Source organism: Gigantopelta aegis, chromosome 2 (genome assembly GCF_016097555.1).
Source record: "Gigantopelta aegis isolate Gae_Host chromosome 2, Gae_host_genome, whole genome shotgun sequence".
Classification (NCBI taxonomy): Eukaryota; Metazoa; Mollusca; class Gastropoda; order Neomphalida; family Peltospiridae; genus Gigantopelta; species Gigantopelta aegis.
Genome location: NC_054700.1, coordinates 18,850,332 through 18,869,811, shown reverse-complemented (window position 1 = coordinate 18,869,811; position 19,480 = coordinate 18,850,332). Strand labels below are relative to the sequence as shown.

At 39.0% G+C, this 19,480-nt stretch overlaps 1 protein-coding gene across 1 annotated transcript; it reads left to right on the top strand.

Annotated features, from left to right (window-relative positions):
• Nucleotides 1–17,323: 17,323 nt before the first annotated feature.
• Nucleotides 17,324–19,212, top strand: LOC121377285 (forkhead box protein B1-like). The gene has a single exon (XM_041505225.1). It carries the CDS (start codon nt 17,755–17,757, stop codon nt 18,712–18,714), a length of 960 nt encoding a protein of 319 aa, XP_041361159.1. The 5' UTR covers nt 17,324–17,754; the 3' UTR covers nt 18,715–19,212.
• Nucleotides 19,213–19,480: the final 268 nt, after the last annotated feature.

The following is a 19,480-nucleotide window of genomic DNA, read 5'->3' as shown; positions in this document are numbered from 1 at the left end:
CCTAAATTCTTCTCTCCCTACAGTTAAGACCCGCATCACTAACCCTGCATAATACCTGCACACGCACCTGCATGCGTACAGTTCACTATATTACACAGTTGTATATTCGCATTGTATATTATACTATGTAAATTACACACAGTTATACATTACATGATATTTTATACACTGCAAATTGTATGTTGTTTATTACACACGTGTCCATTATACACTGTATTACACACAATGAATTAAACAATGTGCATGTACAAGTATATCGTATTTAATATTATACATATACAAATATATTGTATTACACTGTGTAAATTACATGTTATCTATTACACACATGTAAATTATACACCACTACACACAATAAAGTAAACAATGTACATGTACAAGTATATCATATTTAATATTATACATGTACATGTATATTGTATTACACTATGTAAATTGCATGTTATCTATTACACACATGTAAATTATACACTGTTTTACACACAATGAATTAAACAATGTAGAAGTATATCACACACACATACATACACACACACACACACACACACACACATATATATATATATATATATATATATATATATATATACATATACACACTCTCTCTCTCTCTCTCTCTCTCTCTCTCTCTCTCTCTCTCTCTCTCTCTCTCTCTCTCTCTCTCTCTCTCTGTGTGTGGGTGTGGGTGTGTGTGGGTGGGCGTGTGTGTGTGTACATGTATATTGTATTACACATTGTAATTTATGCACAGTATCACACACTATAAATTAAACAATGTATATTATACAATGTATATACATGTTTTGTATTTTGTATTTTACACAGTATATATAACATTGTGTAAATGGCATTATATGTTACACATTATATATTAACCTAACGTACACATTTGATTCTAAACAATGTCATTTATTATGTATATTATATCTACCAACACACTGTTAGTTTCGCGCTATAAAATTACACACCATATGATTCCTTTATCTATAGAAAGGTGCGCCGTAAAAAAAAATGCTTCCGTCGGTTTAATTATTTATATCCATATAGCTTTACTCTTGTAGGTTAGCATTCAGAATTAAACTTTCGCGATCTGTGATAGTGAGAGGTAGCCTGTTTGACCGAGAAGTTATTGACAGTTAGATGGACCTACACTAGCTCCACCCACAAAAAAATACTCATCCAATCAGCTTGCAGATCGTGGCTGTTTTTGCTACGTTTTATTAAAGTCCATCCAGCAAAGATAATATCTCGCCTAAACAACCAATAGTGAGTAATAATACAATATTGATTTACGTGGGTGTTTTTTATTTTATTAAGTATTACATTTTTTGTTTTGTGGTAATAGTAATATAATTTAAAAGCGTCCAATATTTAAAACCATTTAGACAAGCTCTTTAGCAATGTTTTTTGCTCAGTGTATGGTTAGCTTATTAAAGGGACATGCCCTAGTTTTTAAACACTAAAGCATATTTTGGACTATTATAGCCGTTTTTGATAACTGAAATCATACTTTACTCAGATTTATGGTTTAGATTATCAATTTCCATACATTCGAAAGTGTTTTTGGTCTTCCTGGTGTTTTTAATATCACAAAATGCATTTATCATATTTTTAAAAACGCACGTGCGTCTGAGAAGTAACAGTTATAGAGTCGAGTTTTAGTCTATTTTTATAGGGTATTTAACCATTTCAAAGTCACAGACACGTGTTTTACTCAATTGTAACTTTATCCAAATGTGTTATAGGTTTGTAGATTAAATAAACTTAGTATTTAACTTTCACGGGTTGAAACTAGGGTATATCCCTTTAATGTGTTTACAGAAAATATTTTTGAAATAAAATGGAATACATTAAAAATGCACCATAAAGAAGACAAAACTATTAATCTACAGAAGTATTTGGCAATATACTACTTCGAATTTAAACAATTTATTTCCTCGAAGATTTCTTGTTAGAAAAAAGCTATTATGAAGCTTACACTTTTTACTCAAAAACAGTATAGGAAATATATATATATATATATATATATATATATATATATTTATAAACTTGATGAACAAAGACGATTTTTCTTATATAGATTGTTGCTTAATGTTTTGTGCTGTTATTTTTGTTGTTATTTTGTTGTTGTTTTGGGTAGGGTTTGAGTTGGGGGTTTAGTGCGTGTGTGTGTGCGTGCGAGTATGTATATGTGTGCGCGTGTGTGTGTGTGCGTGTGCGCGCGTGTGCGTGTGTGTGCGTTTGTTTGTGTTTTGTTTTTGTTTTGGCATGTGGTTTAGTTTTATAAAAATATCCTAGCTTGCAGGATTTTTTTTTTAAATATAAAATGTCATTAATATTTTCAAAGCTAATTCATCTACTATCCAATAGAAGATTTTTGTCGTCTTCAAAATTAATATATTTGACAATTGTCTCAAATGCCTTACGTATACGTTGTCTCAAACAACGTCGTGTAAAATTAGTTTTTTATGGCTGTATTTGCTTGGCTGATTATTTTCAATATCGGTATATATTTCACTGGTATATAATTACATTATTTCAGGAATAATGGAATAATTTTCTTCACGAGATATTTGCTTACATATTGTTGACACTTTCATTCATCTTTCTCATCTGTCACCCTCTGCCTATGATTCTCATTATTAAAAATAATGACAATAAAATATATCCAAAATATAAACTGAAAATATATTATTTTCTATACGTGTATGTATAAGTGTGATTTTCATTAAATAGATATTATTTAAGAACTTTTCATTGAACCAAACTGTACTGTTTGTATTTTAGTATAATGTTTTTGTTTTTGTCCAGATTTGCTGGGAAAACCTATATAAAAAAATCATTAGTAGGCCTGTTTCGAAAACTACTTCGGTTACTATCCAATAGAGTATGTGTTTCATCTGCAAAATTAATATTGACAATCGTTTTCAAACGTCTTACGTAACGAATACATTTTAAATTGTTGCGGTCAAAAGTGAAAATGCAAAAACTAAAATTAATATTTTTAAAAAGCTTTTTGTCTAATTCAAGTCAGTGGTGAAAATAAAGACCGGCCTCGGTGGTGTCGTGGTTAAGCCATCGGACATAAGGCTGGTAGGTACAGGGTTCGCAGCCTGGTACCGGCTCCCACAGACAGCGAGTTTTAACGACCCAATGGGTAGGTGTAAGACCACTACACCCTCTTCTCTCTCGCTGACCACTAACAACTAACTCACTGTCCTGGACAGACAGCCCAGATAGCTGAGGTGTGTGCCCCCAGGACAACGTGCTTGAACCTCAATTGCATATAAGCACGAAAATAAGCTGAAATGAAATGAAATGAAAACAAATGTAGGATGATTATAAATAGCGTTTTCAAAATATTTTCGCATTAAAAATTTTAATTGTATAAATTGTGTGCAATGTTTTGCCCTCTAGATTCAGTTCGGAATCCCGTCCCAAGGTTGGTCACTGGCGATGTCAGAGGCCAAACCTGGGTTGGGCGTGTCTGAACCTTATGGCTTGATGCGCTGTCGGTTTGGGATCGATCCCCGTCGGTGGGCCCATTGGGCTATTTCTCGTTCCAGCTAGTGCACCACGATTGGTATATCAAAGGCCGTGGTATGTGCTATCCTGTCTGTGGGATGGTGCATATAAAAGATCCCTTGCTGCCAATCGAAAAGAGTAGCCCATGAAGTGGCGACAGCGGGTTTCCTCTGTCAATATCTGTGTGGTTCTTAGCCATATGTCCGACGCCATATAACTGTAAATAAAATGTGCTGAGTGCGTCGTTAAATAAAACATTTCCTTCCTTCCAGATTCTGTTCGTAATATAATAGTATTACTTTCTTTTTGACAACTAATATTGACGTTGGGAGAACTTAATAGAGTTCTGTTCTGTCCTGGCCTGATCTAATCTATATATTATTACTGTTCTTTTATCGTAACACTTTATGCATGACGATTCACACGATATGTATGTCACGTGGATAAGGTGATGAAAACCTGCAATGACTTTAAATAAACCACGAAGACAGAAGACCCGCAACAGAGTCGAACCTAACCTAAAATAACTGGGTGTACAGCTTTTGTTTAACAACACCACTAGAGCACATTGGTTTATTATTCATCAGCTACTGGATATCAAACATTTCATAATTGTGACTTACAGCCTCTAAATTGTTCTATTAGTAGCAAGAGATCTTATATGTACCCCCCCCCCCCCCCCCACACACACACACACACACACACAACAGCCATGGCAGCACATACAACGGCCTTTGATATACCAGTTGTGGGGCACTGGTTGGAACAGGTACAGTCTTTTTCAAGAAGACAAAAAGACCACTTATAAACTAAGAATGGCATTTACAGACCTTACTGCAAAAATAAAAACCGATGGGAGTGATTAACTGGGGAGCCATTTATAGAGGATTGACATTAATCCCTTTATAGTTCTAAGGGGAGCTATTTTACTATCACTCTGCAAAAGAAGGAAAGGGTCTTTTGGTAGGATGCAAACATTAAACACCATACACAAAGCGTGTATGACGCGTGTCGCAAACTGATGCAGACGACATGTGCGTCACACCGTATAGATCAGGAAACGCGTCACTCGGCAGACGACCATTGTCCAGTCTATGTTTTATATGTTTGTTGTACGGACACACGGCATAGATTTGATGTCGGAAAAAGGATACTGTCGACTGGCGTGACACGGAAATGACAGCTAGTGACTCCTCGAACCATCATCTAAACATTTTGACCTATCGTCCAAGCGTCGTGACTTATCGTCTAAACATCCGGTACTAGACCAAGCTAAGCGAGACAGATGTCAGAGTACCGTTACACTAGATGTACAGATGGCGGAATTTTAGACCAAAATTTCTCTACGATAAAATATTGGGGTTTTTTGTGGTCCTGGTGGCTTTGTGTTTAAGAGTTAAGATATCGACCTTAAGGTTGGTAGGTACTGAGTTCGCATCCCATCACTGGGACTCTCACCTATAGCGAGTTTTAATGGTTCAGTTGGGATGCTACTCTGACTCCTCTATCATTAACCCTTGTACCGGCCTCGCTGGCGCAGTGGTTAAGCCATCGGACAGACAGCCTAGATAGCTGAGGTGTGTGCTCAGGACAGCGTGCGTGAACCTTATTTGGCTATAAGCACGAACATAAGTTGAAATGAAATGAAATATCCCCTATACTGAACAGACAGCCCATATAACTGAGGTGTGTTCAGAACACCGTGCTTGTAAAATAAAAAAAAAAAAATAGGAAAAAAAAAGAGAAAAAAAGAAAAGAAGTAAAGTTTGTTTTATTTAACGACGTCACTAAAGCACATTGACTTTTTATCTTATCATCGGCTATTGGACTTCAAACATATGGTCATTCTGACACTGTTTTTAAGAGGAAACATAACCTACTCTTTACGACAGGCAGCAAGGGATCTTTTATTTGCGCTTCCCACAGGCAGGATAGTACAAACCATGGCCTTTGTTGAACCAGTTATGGATCACTGGTCGGTGCAAGTGGTTTACACATACCCACTGAGCCTTGCGGAGCACTCACTCAGGGTTTGGAGTCTGTATCTGGAATAAAAATCCCATGCCTCGACTGGGATCCGAACCCAGTACCTACCGATGGCCTAACCACGACGCCACCGAGGCCGGTACCGTGCTTGCACTTTAATTGGACATAATCACAAAAATCAAGTAAAACTGAATGATGCGAATCACAAAATGTTCCTAGAAAGGCGTATACTTATTTCCTATGGCATATTTTGTTGTATTTAGTTTAAATACCGATGTACTGTGATTTTCGTTCTGTTGAAAACATATGTTATTAAAAATAATAATAATAATAATAATAATAATAAAACATCGACGTTTGTGCGGCTAGAGATGTATCTAAATACAAAATAAATGCACGATACATATCTAGCAGAACTATAAATATAATCAGGGTCCTAAACAATGTGTTTTGTAAGTCTTTGGATTTTTAAAAACTTATTCATACCAAAAAGCGCTCTCTTTTTAAGTCTTTGTTTTAAATCAATACAATGTTGCTGGAGGTTTCAATCAATCAGTAAACCATTTGAGTCGTGTTTACATCTGCTGAAGGTTCAAGCACGGCTGTCTTGGGTATATCCTCCGAGATTCATGCTAGCAGTATTGACTCATAACAGAAGGGATCACATGTATCACTATGGCAACCAATCTGGTTCCAGTGAAAATAGTACCCCTTTATTTTATTTTGATGGAATCAGAACTGATTTGGCTTTTGGGTTAGGCAATGTTGAAAGTGGGACCAATATGCCTAATTGTGGAAAAAAATACAAATAAGGTTGATTCCTGCATTGAGAACTGAATGCCATATCATGTAGTGTTTTGTCTGTCTACCGAGGTAGAATTAGAGTTGCTTCCCTTTTTGACTCTCTTTGTGAAGGGTAGTAATATATATATATATATATCGATATAGATATAGATATATTGATATAGATATATTGATATAGATATATAGATATAGATATAGATATATAGATACAGATATAGATATATAGATATAGATCTAGATATATATTTGGGTTTTTTGTTTGTTTTGGGTTTTTTTTTTAAACCGGCCTCGGTGGCGTCGTGGTTAAGCCAATCGGACATAAGGCTGGTAGGTACAGGGTACGCAGCCTGGTATCGGCTCCCACCCAAAGCTAGTTTTAACGACTCAATGTTTAGGTGTAAGACCACTACACCCTCTTGTCTCTCACTAACTATTTAACCACTAACCCACTGTTCTGGACAGACAGCCCAGAATAACTATAAATGGATAAAAGGTAGTGCGGAGCCTAAATAGCCGTTTGAATTCCATCCTGCATGTGACCGTTTCGCATTTTTGTTTTATGATCAAAGGTATGATATGTTAAACACCAACATGAACGAAGTTAAAGTTTGTTTTCTTTAACGACACCACTGGAGCACATTGATTTATACATCATCGGCTACTGGATGTCTAACATTTCATGATTCTGATATAGTCTTAGAAAGGAAACCTGCTACATTTTTTTTCCCATTAGTAGTCGGGGATCTTTTATATGCACCGTCGCACAGACAGGATAGCACATACTGCGGTCTTTGATATACCAGTCATGGTGCACTGGCTGGAACGAGAAATAGCTCAATGGGTCGACCAACGTGGATCGATCCTAGACTGACCACGCATCAGGCTACCGCTTTACCACTGGGCTACGTATCTTCCCCTGATGACGGGTTATGTGGGTGAACCTAATTCCCCGGCTAGCTACCACATTGATCAATCAATTCCCCTGCCCATACTGCGCTTGTGAAATTCCAAAATCGGCTGTGTATTGGCTAAGATATAAATCTAAGATCACATCATAAACGCAGCCAGGCGATCGCTTTGATGAATATTACCTTTTTACTGATGAGTATATTACACTACACCACGGGCCGTTTAACAAACATGCATGGAGTGGCAGAGTGCACACAATATGATAATGTCTCATGCACCGCCGAATACTGTAAATCGCTTATTATTAATGCACAACAAATAATTACTGCTATTCATATTTTCTCTGTCTGGATATACGCAAAACGGACATAAATTAAACATTTTTGTTAGGAAATCCGCTTTATGTACATAATAGAAATGCTATCAAAGTCAACATTGACTTTAATAGTCCATTACTAGAGAAATATAAGTTTTTAGTTTGTGGAGACATATCTCAATGGGACTTTGATTGGGCGTCCCAAGGGGAAGTGTAGCGGGCGGGCGTTGTTTTATACGTAGTTTACTCGCAAGTTATTGCAGATTTCGCTTTGAAACTTTAAGACTTAGTGTTTAATGGTGATGGTTTTACGCCCGCTTAATTCGCTTGTTATTGATAGAGGTTCACTAATATTCCAAGTTTATAATAACATTTAAATAGATGCAAGTCTGGTCGAAATATGCAAATCGCTGCTAAACGTACGATCGAAAGCAATGGGTGTCGGTTTACCGAACGGTACTGGAAATTTCAAAAAGGATCTAAAAAGCGTAAAAGAAAGTAAATAAAAAGCGAAAAGGTCTTTATAGTGATATAAAAAGACATAAGAAAGACTTTGTTAAAGCCAACACTATTTGTTTGCTTGTCATATCCATAAAATCATGAATGGAAAAAGACATTTATTATGGGTTACGTGTATTCATCAGCATCAAACATCTAATCTGCCCAAATCCATGATAATACAATATGTTTACAATAGTTTGTTCAGTGCTGTACGAAAGAAAGAAGTGTTTTATTTAACGACGCACTCAACACATTTTATTTACGGTTATATGGCGTCAGACATATGGTTAAGGACCACACAGATTATTTTAGAGGAAACCCGCTGTCGCCACATAGGCTACTCTTTTACGACAGGCAGAAAGGGACCTTTTATTTGCGCTTCCCACAGGCAGGATAGCACAAACCATGGCCTTTGTTGAACCAGTTATGGATCACTGGTCGGTGCAAGTGGTTTACACCTACCCACTGAGCCTTACGGAGCACTCACTCAGGGTTTGGAGTCGGTATCTGGATTAAAAATCCCATGCCTTGGCTGGGATCCGAACCCAGTACCTATCAGCCTGTAGACCGATGGCCTGCCACGACGCCACCGAGGCCGGTGTGTGCTGTACGAAATATCTTTGTATAGATGTTTTGTTCAAGATGATTAAACCTTTTCGTTTTTGTTGGGGGTACATGCATTCATTCATTCATTCATTCATTCATTCGACCATTCATTAATTAATTAATTCATTCATTCATTTCAGTTAGTCCGTCAATCAGTCAGTCAATCACTCACTCACTTACTCAGTTATTATTCATTCATTACTTATTTCAGTCAGTCAGTCAGCGAGTCAGTTAGCCATTCATTCATTCAGTCAGTCAGTCAGTCACTCACTCACTCAGTTATTCATATACTGATTCATTATTTCTTTCAGTCAGTCAGTCAGTCGGTCAGCCAGTCAGTCAGCCATTCGTTCATTACTTCAGTCATTAATTCAGACAGTCGGTCAGTCGGACAGACAGTCAGGCAGGCACTCACTCACTCACTCACTTTCTCATTTATTATTCATGCATATACTTATTCAGTCAGTCAGTCACCACTCACTCACTCACTCACTCACTTACTCATTTATTATTCATGCATATACTTATTCAGTCAGTCAGTCAGTCAGTCAGCCAATCAACCAGCCATTCATTCATTCATTCATTCATTTATTGATTTAGTCAGTCAGCCAATCGCTCAGATACTTATACTCAGTTAGTATTCATTCATATACTTATTCATTGATTCTTTCAGTCAGTCAGTCAGTCAGTCAGTCAGTCAGCCACTCACTCATTCACTAATTCACTCACTTACTCAGTTATTATTCATTCATATACTTATTTCATTCAGTCAGTTGTATTCTTTATTGCTTTAAGCTACACGCTTATCAGCACAGACTATCTCCTTTTCGCTCCCTCTATCTTTCTCCATTCCTCCTTCACGCTTACTTTCTCTCTCTCTCTCTCTCTCTCTCTCTCTCTCTCTCTCTCTCTCTCTCTCTCTCTCTCTCTCTCTCTCTCTCTCTCTCTCTCTCTCTTTCTCACTCCATCACACCTCCGTCTCCCAGTCAGCCATCCACCTATCCATCCATCCAGTCAGTCAGCCGTCCATCCATTCGTCCCACCGTCCATTTATTTATTTATTTATTTATAGCTGCTGCTTCTTGCGTTGGTGGTGGTACATAGTACTAAAACACACAGTATTTGGTGGTACACAGTACTAAAACACACAGTATTTGGTGGTACACAGTACTAAAACACACAGTATTTGATATTAATAGATATTTTGTGCCGCTATTCTAAAATGTTTATTTCGTAAAAACATTTTACCTATAAAACTATGCAAAACCCAGCTTGATGTTGCATGCTATCTTTAAAAAAGAGGTGTTGCGAGAGACTTTTGTATAGATAGTTCCCTTTGTTTGTTGAGAAAATAACCTACAGCCTACATCTATAATGAATGGGGGTCAGTGCTCGTTTTCACGGATATTGCGTCATGTCCCCTTTCATGGCGGGTTAATAATAAGTTACCCAGCGGAAGCATAATTAAAACAGTTTCCTGTGTTTTACATTCGAGTCATTTACATATCAAACTCATTTACTCACGCCAGCACAAACATCTTGTTATAATCTCATTAAAGTATAATAATATTAACACTTTAAACTGGAAGTTATTAGCGTGTCAAACTATTTTATAAAGGGATGTACGGTATGAAATGCACTCGCTTATAAATAATTGTGGTATAACAGCAGCTTATTAAGACACTCTATTTGTCGTTCACGTACTATCTCTCTCTCTGGAACTACATAATCAAAAGGTTTCATTTTGTTCAAATATCTCCATCGTTTTTGCCCGAATTCGAGAATTTGCTCCAACACCGGTGGGACACTTGACCCTAACACCACCAACCCCTCTCCACACACACACACACACACATACACATACACACACATACGCACGCACGCACGCACGCACACACACACACACACGCGCGCGCGCATATATACACACACACACACACACACACACACATTCACACAAACACGTACACACACCACCCACTCATCTCGTTTGCTAAACGCTTACACTCTAGAACACTAATCAAAATGACCATAATATCAGGGCCGTACCCTGATCAAAATCCTAGGGGGGGGAGGGGGGGCACAACTTTTTATAAACAAATGAAACTATACAAATTAAACCCTGCTATTTTCTGAAGAGAAAAAAAAAAAAAAAAAAAAAGGAGTTTTTCATGGGGGTAACTGTCCCTCCAACCCCCCCCCCACACACACACACACACACACCACCACCAGCACCACCACCACCGCCCACACCACCCACCCACCCCCCACCCCCCACCCCCCACCCCCCGAGGGTACGGTCCTAAATATTATGTTAGACACCAAATAGCCGTATAGTTTAAATTGTGTTGATGTGTCAAACCCCTGCGCGTGCTGTAACCTCACCGTGGTGCAGGGGTGTAACATTCTCTTTGAGAATGGCCAATACAGCACAAATTGAAGTTTAGAGTAAAATTCGGTGTCCGTAAAATTCTGTGATATTTGTATTTGTATTTTTGCACAGTTCTTTATACTGTTTTTGTTTAAACCTTGAATATTTATATTGATGTTGATCATCACTTTATTTATTTGCATTACCATAGTTTGACACCCAATAGCCGATGTATTTTTCGTGCTGGGGTGTCGTTAAACATTCATTCATTCATTCATTCATGTGTCAAACAAACGTTTCTTTCCTTTCTTTGCCTGTTCCAAGATGTACTTTTGTCATTATTTTGTATGCATGTTAAGGGGTTTTTTTTAAATATTGTATGTTTTTGTATGTGTTCTTATGCATTTGTTTTGTTATAGATTTTTGTTCAAATAGACGCTTGGTTTATATTTAATACCATGTCCTGTTATACGTGCTTCGCAGCAGACAAATAAACAACAGAAGCTAATATACACCTGGAGAATGAAAGAAGTCAAACAGTGAATTGTCACGCATCACTGAACACAATCTTCACGAAATGTAGCGAATACACGCGCCTCGGCGGAAAACTTGTTAATAATATATACTACTCAAAAGAATTTAAGGGTCAGACGATATTTTCGACATTAGTTTCTGAATGTCAATTATATTAGCTAGACCATAATGTCACGCATGGTATTGTTCCATTTTGACGAAAGTGGGTCTAAGCAACCCATAAATGAATTAAAATCCACTGTCATTGACACTGTCGACTAGTTCTAATGGCGAAAACATGCTTACATTTGCACGTAAATTAGGGCGAAAGCGAAAGGTCTGCTAAGTGCCCATAACTTGCTTTTTCACAAAGCGTTTCATTTGCACGCTTTGCACGTGTATTCCATGTTCCCAATGCTGAATTTCCGTATAATTGGAGCTTGCGTTCGCGTACGGTGCACACTCCAAATTCGACAATGGTACGACTTCAACTGACTACCGAAGATCGAGGAAGGGCTATTGCTTGGCTTCAGGATGGCAATACGCAAAGAAATGTTGCTCTGAGACTTGGTGTCAGTCAGAGTGTCGTTGGCCGACTGTGGCAACGGTACCAAGCAACGAATTCTGTTCGAAATCGTCCACGTTCGGGAAGACCCCGAAGCACAACAAATAGAGAGGACCGCTACATCACCAATATGGCTCTACGTCAACGCACAACCACTGCACGCCGATTACGTGACAATCTGCGGACTGCGACTGGAACTCGAGTGTCTGATCAAACCATACGCAATCGTCTGAGAGCCAATAATCTACGCTGCCGTCGCCAGGCTGTTCGACCACCACTCCTACCACGTCACAGAACGGCCAGACGTCACTGGCGCACGCTTCATCTGCGGTGGCAACGTGTTCAGTGGGGTCGAGTGATGTTCACTGATGAGTCCAGGTTTAGTCTCCAGTTCAACGACGGTCGGGTTCGTGTCTACAGACGTCCTGGGGAGCGCTTCGCTGACGTTAACGTTAGACAACGTCACCGGTTCGGTGGTGGCAGCGTCATGGTGTGGGGCGGCATCTCTATCCACCACAGGACCCCCCCTCTATGTGGTGGATGGCAATCTGAATGGAATCCGCTATCTGAATGAGATTATCCGGCCGTTGGTTCTCCCAGGCCTTCAGCAGATTGGCGGCGGGGCAGTTCTGCAGGATGACAATGCCAGACCCCACCGCGCCAGGGTGGTAACGGACTTTCTCAGACAACAAGGTATCGCCAGGATGGATTGGCCAGCATATTCGCCTGACTTGGCCCCAATAGAGAACGCCTGGGACGAATTAGGCAGGAGAGTTCGGGATAACCATGCCCCTCCGGCCAACCTTCATGATCTGGGTCAACTTCTTATGGCAGAGTGGCAGGCCATTCCCCAAGAGTTCTTCAGACGTCTGATCAACAGCATGAGGCAACGATGTGCCGAGTGTATTCGCGCCAGGGGTGGATTCACACACTATTAAACGAATGTTCTAATGTGTAAAATCCATGTTTGACATCCTTCAACTTTGACAGCATGTCATGTGACTTTCTTGTATACAATGACGTTTATTTGTGTTTTTTTGTAAATATGGAACAATAAATAAAAAAATTGGTGTAGTTTACATCATCAATCTAATACACTCTGAAAATTATTTGGTTATAAATTTTGACCCTTAAATTCTTTTGAGTAGTATATATATAAGACTGTTCATTTGGCGTACGACGACGACATGGATATGTCGATAATCCATCGGAATGACTAAATTGTTTGTTAATAGGTCACTGTTGTGGCGTACACTTTGTCGAGAAGACATAAACACACGAATTACAGAGTTTAAAAAATCCCTTTTTTTTTCTCCTTTTTTTTTCCCCCCCATTTTTTTCTTTCTTTTCATTAAAGGCATACTGTCACGGACTTAAGGACCTTATTTCTCTAAAAATGGATAATAAATAAAAATTACATTAATTGTTGGAAATCAAACTTAGCTATCGCATTACCTTAACTGAACCATGATGGATTGAAATCCATGTCAACCTTCTCGGCAATTTTAGTGTTTGAATTATGGACCATTGCTATAATTCAATTATTTTTTACAAAATATCATTAATAAATGGAGTATGGTGGTTATGAAGATGGTTGAATAGAGTACATTTAGGTACAAATCAAATTATTTTTGTTCAGGTAAAACTTTGTTAGACCATTAAATAGGCCAGTGGTCTGTGACAGTATGCCTTTAAAGTTGCAGTCTCAAGTACATTTTTATACCACGGGCGGGACGTAGTCCAGTGGTAAAGTGCTCACCTGATGCGCGGTCGGTCTGGGATCGATCCCCGTCGATGGGCCCATTGACCTATTTCTCGTTACAGCCTGTGCGCCACGACTCGTATATCAAAGAGTGTGGTATGTGCTATTCTGTCTGTGGGATGGTGCATATAAAATATCCCTTGCTGCTAACTGAACAGTGTAGCGGGTTTTCCACATTACCAAATGTTTGACATCCAATAGCCGATGATTAATAAATCAATGTGTTCTAGTGGTGTCGTTAAACAAAACAAACTTTAAATAAATCGTCCGCATTCGTTCATTTCATTTTGTTTTACCCTCGTGCTGATATCCAGTTATGGTTCAAGCACGCTGTTCTGGACTGTCCAGGCCGGCTGTCCAGGATATTGGTGTTAATTGTGGTGAGGGAGAAGTTGGTGTAGTGGTCTTACACCTCCCCATTGAGTCGTTAAACACTCGTTCTTGGTGAGAACCGGTACCGGGGTACGATCCCAGCACCTCGCTACCTGAGAATTATACTGTTCTTTCTGCGACATTGGGTCTAACGGAGTAACAGATATCATTGAAAAGAAAGAAAGAAATGTTTTATTTATCGACGCACTCAACACATTTTATTTACGGTTATATGGCGTCAGACATATGGTTAAGGACCACCCAGATTTTGAGAGGAAACCCGCTGTCGCCACTACATTGGCTACTCTTTCCAATTAGCAGCAAGGGATCTTTTATTTGCGCTTCCCACAGGCAGGATAGCACAAACCATGGCCTTTGTTGAACCAGTTATGGATCACTGGTCGGTGCAAGTGGTTTACACCTACCCATTGAGCCTTGCGGAGCACTCACTCGGGGTTTGGAGTCGGTATCTTGATTAAAAATCCCATGCCTCGACAGGGATCCGAACCCAGTACCTACCAGCCTGTAAACCGATGGCCTAACCACGACGCCACCGAGGCCGGTAAATATCAATGAAAAGCTGAGATTTTGAAACGTGATTGCATGAACGAGGTGGTGGAAGTGAAAACCAAAACAGATAATTCATCACTATTCGGACCATTTCGGCTGACTACGATTTTTTTTTCTAGTTGTCTAGAAATGGCGTGAGATTTAATGTTCAATCCCCCGCCTCCCTCCCCCAAATCATTGGCGGATCCAGTTGGGTGTCACAGAGGTTCAGTTACCTATCCCCACCCAAATTTAAAGTTCACTTTTTAATGCGTATATATAAAAAATGTACGGCGAGTATGCCCCGAAATCCTCTACAGATTTTGTTCCCTTAGGGAGCTCGGCTCATTTACCTCTAAAGGCAAACTGAGACTTGCTATTTTTATAATTGTGTGACACCCCCCCCCCCCCCCCCCCCCCCCCCCCCCCCCAATCATCAGTCTTCTTTTGGCGCAAACCGACTAGGCAAGACGAATGAATGAATAAATAAATGGATGGATGGATGGATGGATGGATGGATGGATGGATGGATGGATGGATGGATGGATGGATGGATGGATGGATGGATGGATGGATGGATGGATGAATGAATGAATGAATTAGTGAGTGAATCGACGAATGCTTACCAACCCCAGCACAAAAAACAACTACATCGGCTATTGGGTTAAATGTATAAATGAAGTAATGTTCAACATCAATACAAAATTTCAAAAGTTAAGTTCAAACACAGTGTAAAAACCTATGTAAAAATATTTGTAATATTTACACAATATGTAACAAAATGTGCATTTACATCAAGAAGTTAAAATCGTTATAATATTATCATTTATAATATTATTATTATTATTATTATTATCATGGTAATAATTCTTAAAATTATTTTATTAGTTACACAAATAACATTATCAACTTCAGCATATACAGATGTCATGTAAGTAAATACCTTACAATTTTCTACATATAAAGAATACCTGTTTTACATATATTAAAACAGTTAATATATGTATATGTTTTTAATCGTACCCCCACAACGCTACAACTTATTCTACTGCAACTGTTGTTGTTGAAATTTATTATTATTATTATTATTATATAATTGTTATTGTACCATGCATTAGGTATGTAGTAAAAAAAAAAAAAAAAGCAAATAAATAAATAAACAAATAAGTTAAACATATAAATGAAAATTAAAAATAAATAAATAAATAAAGAAAAATAAATAAATACATTCTTTAAAGGGACATACCCTAGTTTCAACCCATGAAAATGCACACTAAGTTTAGTTAAAGGGACAGACCCTAGTTTCAACCCATGAAAATGCACACTAAGTTTAGTTAAAGGGACAGACCCTAGTTTCATCCCATGAAAATGCACACTAAGTTTAGTTAATCTACAAACAAGTAACACATTTGAATAAAGTTACAATAAAGTGAAACATTAGTCTGTGACTTTTAAATGGTGAAATACCCTCTAAAAATAGACTAAAACTCGGCTCCATAACTTTTACTTCTCAGATGCACATGCGTTTTTAAAAATGTGAGAAATGCATATTGTGATATTAATTAAAAACACCAGGATCACAAAAAACACTTCGAATGTACAGAAATGGATAATCTAAAGAACAAAATCTAAGTAAAGTATGATTTCAGTTATTAAAAATGGCTCTAATAGTAAAAAATATGCCTTAGTGTTTAAAAACTAGGGTATGTCCCTTTTTTTTTTTTTTTTTTTTAAAGAAGAATATAAATAAATGGGTTGTTGATTTTTCAGTGTACCACTTGCGAGACCTGTAACTTATTTCACACTAACATTACTCTATTTTTCACCCGATTACATCTAGTGTGATGTTTGTACACAAGTAATGTAATCAAAACAAACAGTTCACTACCAGAAGAGCCTTGCCGTACACGGGATATTGTGATTTAAATTAAACCGCGTCAAGTTTTGAGAGATTTTTTATTGACACAATTACTATACCACTGATCAAACGCTCTCGCCATTGTTAAAACGATTCCAAAACAGTGACTATTCGCTTTCTTGGCGATTGTTGGATACTAATGAAAATAACCAGATCACTAGGATCAAATTTTAAGCCTTCAAATGTTTCGCTGGACCTTCTTTGAAATTGACCCGCAGTGGTCACTCACCGAAAACAACCCCGGGCCAGTGTACTCGTAATTGAGTTCTAAAAATGTGAAATCTATTTTTGGTATCATAGGCAAAAAAATCTCTGTTCTTTATGCAATAAACTGGTTTTGGAGTGTTATAATTCTTAATTATATTTCAATATATAACATATTTTGATAATTAAATTATTACGTTGATCAAATCACGTTTTTTTTTTGTGAAAACAAAGCTAGTGCAACGTACAACATTGAAAAGGATTTTATCATCGACCGGCGGTTTTTGCAACTACATAAGAAATTGACAAACATTTGGATAGCGGGCTGTGTTTGGAAACGCCCACCGTCGCGTGATTGACGTGTCGTAATGAGGAAGGCCTGACACGACAGGGCGCACGTTGGATGGGCGGAGCTAGGTCAATTTCAACTATATGACACCGGTTACACTGTTTGCATTTTATTACGAGGAGAAAAGCCTCTAAAAAGCATGACATGGGGAAAATCAACGAGTTAATTTGCTAGTCCAACAACAGCTTACCTGCTAAAGAGTTTACCTGTGAAATAATTTGCCTGCTACACGAGAACGACGTGCGACTGTTCGCAAAACTCGAGATGTCGGTGTTGTGGTTCAGTCTGTCATCGTAACAGAGTGACTTCTATTGTGCTGCACCTAGAACTTCATTCATACAAAACAGACGAAGAAGAAAAACAGATTCGGTCAAATATTTGCGGTTAATTCTGGAACTTGAGTGAGGGAATCTGAACCACAAGTCTGAATTCGAATTTTAAATCTGGAATTTGAATTTGAGTCTGGAATTTGAATCTGGAATCTGAATCTCCAAGAACTGTACAATGCCTCGTCCTGGGCGGAACAGCTACGACGAGCAGAAACCCCCGTATTCGTACATCGCTCTTACGGCGATGGCAATTCAGAGTTCTGGTGAGAAAATGTTGCCCCTGAGTGACATTTACAAGTTCATAATGGACAACTTCCCGTTCTACAGGAAGAACACGCAGAGGTGGCAGAACTCGCTGAGACACAACCTGTCTTTCAATGACTGTTTCATCAAGATCCCTCGCCGTCCGGACAGACCTGGCAAAGGAAGCTACTGGGCGCTGCACCCGATGTGCGGGGACATGTTCGAGAACGGAAGCTTTCTGCGGAGGAGGAAGAGGTTCAAACTCCGCTTCCAGCAACACGCGGCGGAGATCAAGTCGGGGTTGGAGGCGGCGGCTTTTCTACAGGAGCAGGCGAGACTGCGGCTCCAGCAGCTGGCCCCGGGTTCCCGGTTCCAACCGTACCCGCTGCCCGCGGCGCACACCCCGGCTCACAAACAGTCTTTCAGGATAGAGAACCTCATCTCGCCGGACTACAAGAGTTCGTCCCTCATCCCACAGCCGTACCTGCCGTCCCCGCTGCCGGCGTTCGCCAGCCAGTTCCCGGGGAGTCTGATGCCCAGCAGTCTGGTGTCGCCGTACACGGGCACGGAGATGCCGGCGTCGCTGTCAGCGTCGTTCTCGTCGCTGTCCGCCAGCATCGCGTCCCGGTACGGCAGCATGGCCAGCGAATATCACAACTTGCTGAAGAGCGCGTGTTCGGAACATATCGGGTCGGCAATCGGTGTGCCCATCAAACCTTCGCCCATCAACGCTTTGACGCTCATGGGATCCCGACCCCCCAACCACCACTCCCCCGGGTCGGGGTCTCCGCCCTCCTCGTCGACCCCCAGTGTAGTAGATTCAGTCATATCAAATCAAGCCCTGATCCCCCTGTCCACGGCTTCGGTACTAACAGTCAGCTCTGTAAGATGATGAGATCGAATCAAAACGATGACTGGTGTATTTTCTTTTATAAAAACAAGAATATGAAGTGCTAGATGAAATTGTTGTTTTGAAAAGTTAAAAGATTTCAAAGACGAAGAGTTTTGAAAACAGGACATCCAGAGAGAAAACAATTGTTCGAACTGTGATTCGTAACTGCACCTGTTGGAGCATTATTTTAACAAGCCAAAGGCATAACTGATATTTTTTTTTTCTTCTTCTTGTTTTTTCGTTTTGTCCTTCAAGGTAAGGAATTATGCTTATACAATTATGACTGCAAGTTATATTGTTTTCAAAAGCTTTAAATTAAATCTGCAATTGATGAAGAAAATAGTGCTACGTTTTCTTTTTACAATTAAACTGACGAAACTTTGAAAAATGTACCGCAAGAATTCTCAAATCTAGTGTCATATCATCTGTTCCCGTGACGTTACTTCCTGTATTTAAAATGTGTTATTATGTATATTAAACTATTGAACAATATTGTAACAATCGAGTTATTCGTCTGTCGCAACTTGACGCAGAAGAATATATTTATTATCGGTAGCGAATCCAGGCTTGTATGAAGAGGGTGGGGTGGGGGCTCAAGCCCCATTTTATATGTATTATAGCGATACCTACATCTGACTACTGTTTGAATGTGTTGTTTGGGTTTCTGGAGTCAGGAAAATGATATACATTTATGTATAATGTTAGAGGTCTTTTCAGTAGAATAGATTTAAATTTTGGAAATTATAAGAGTAGTTTAAAAGCAATA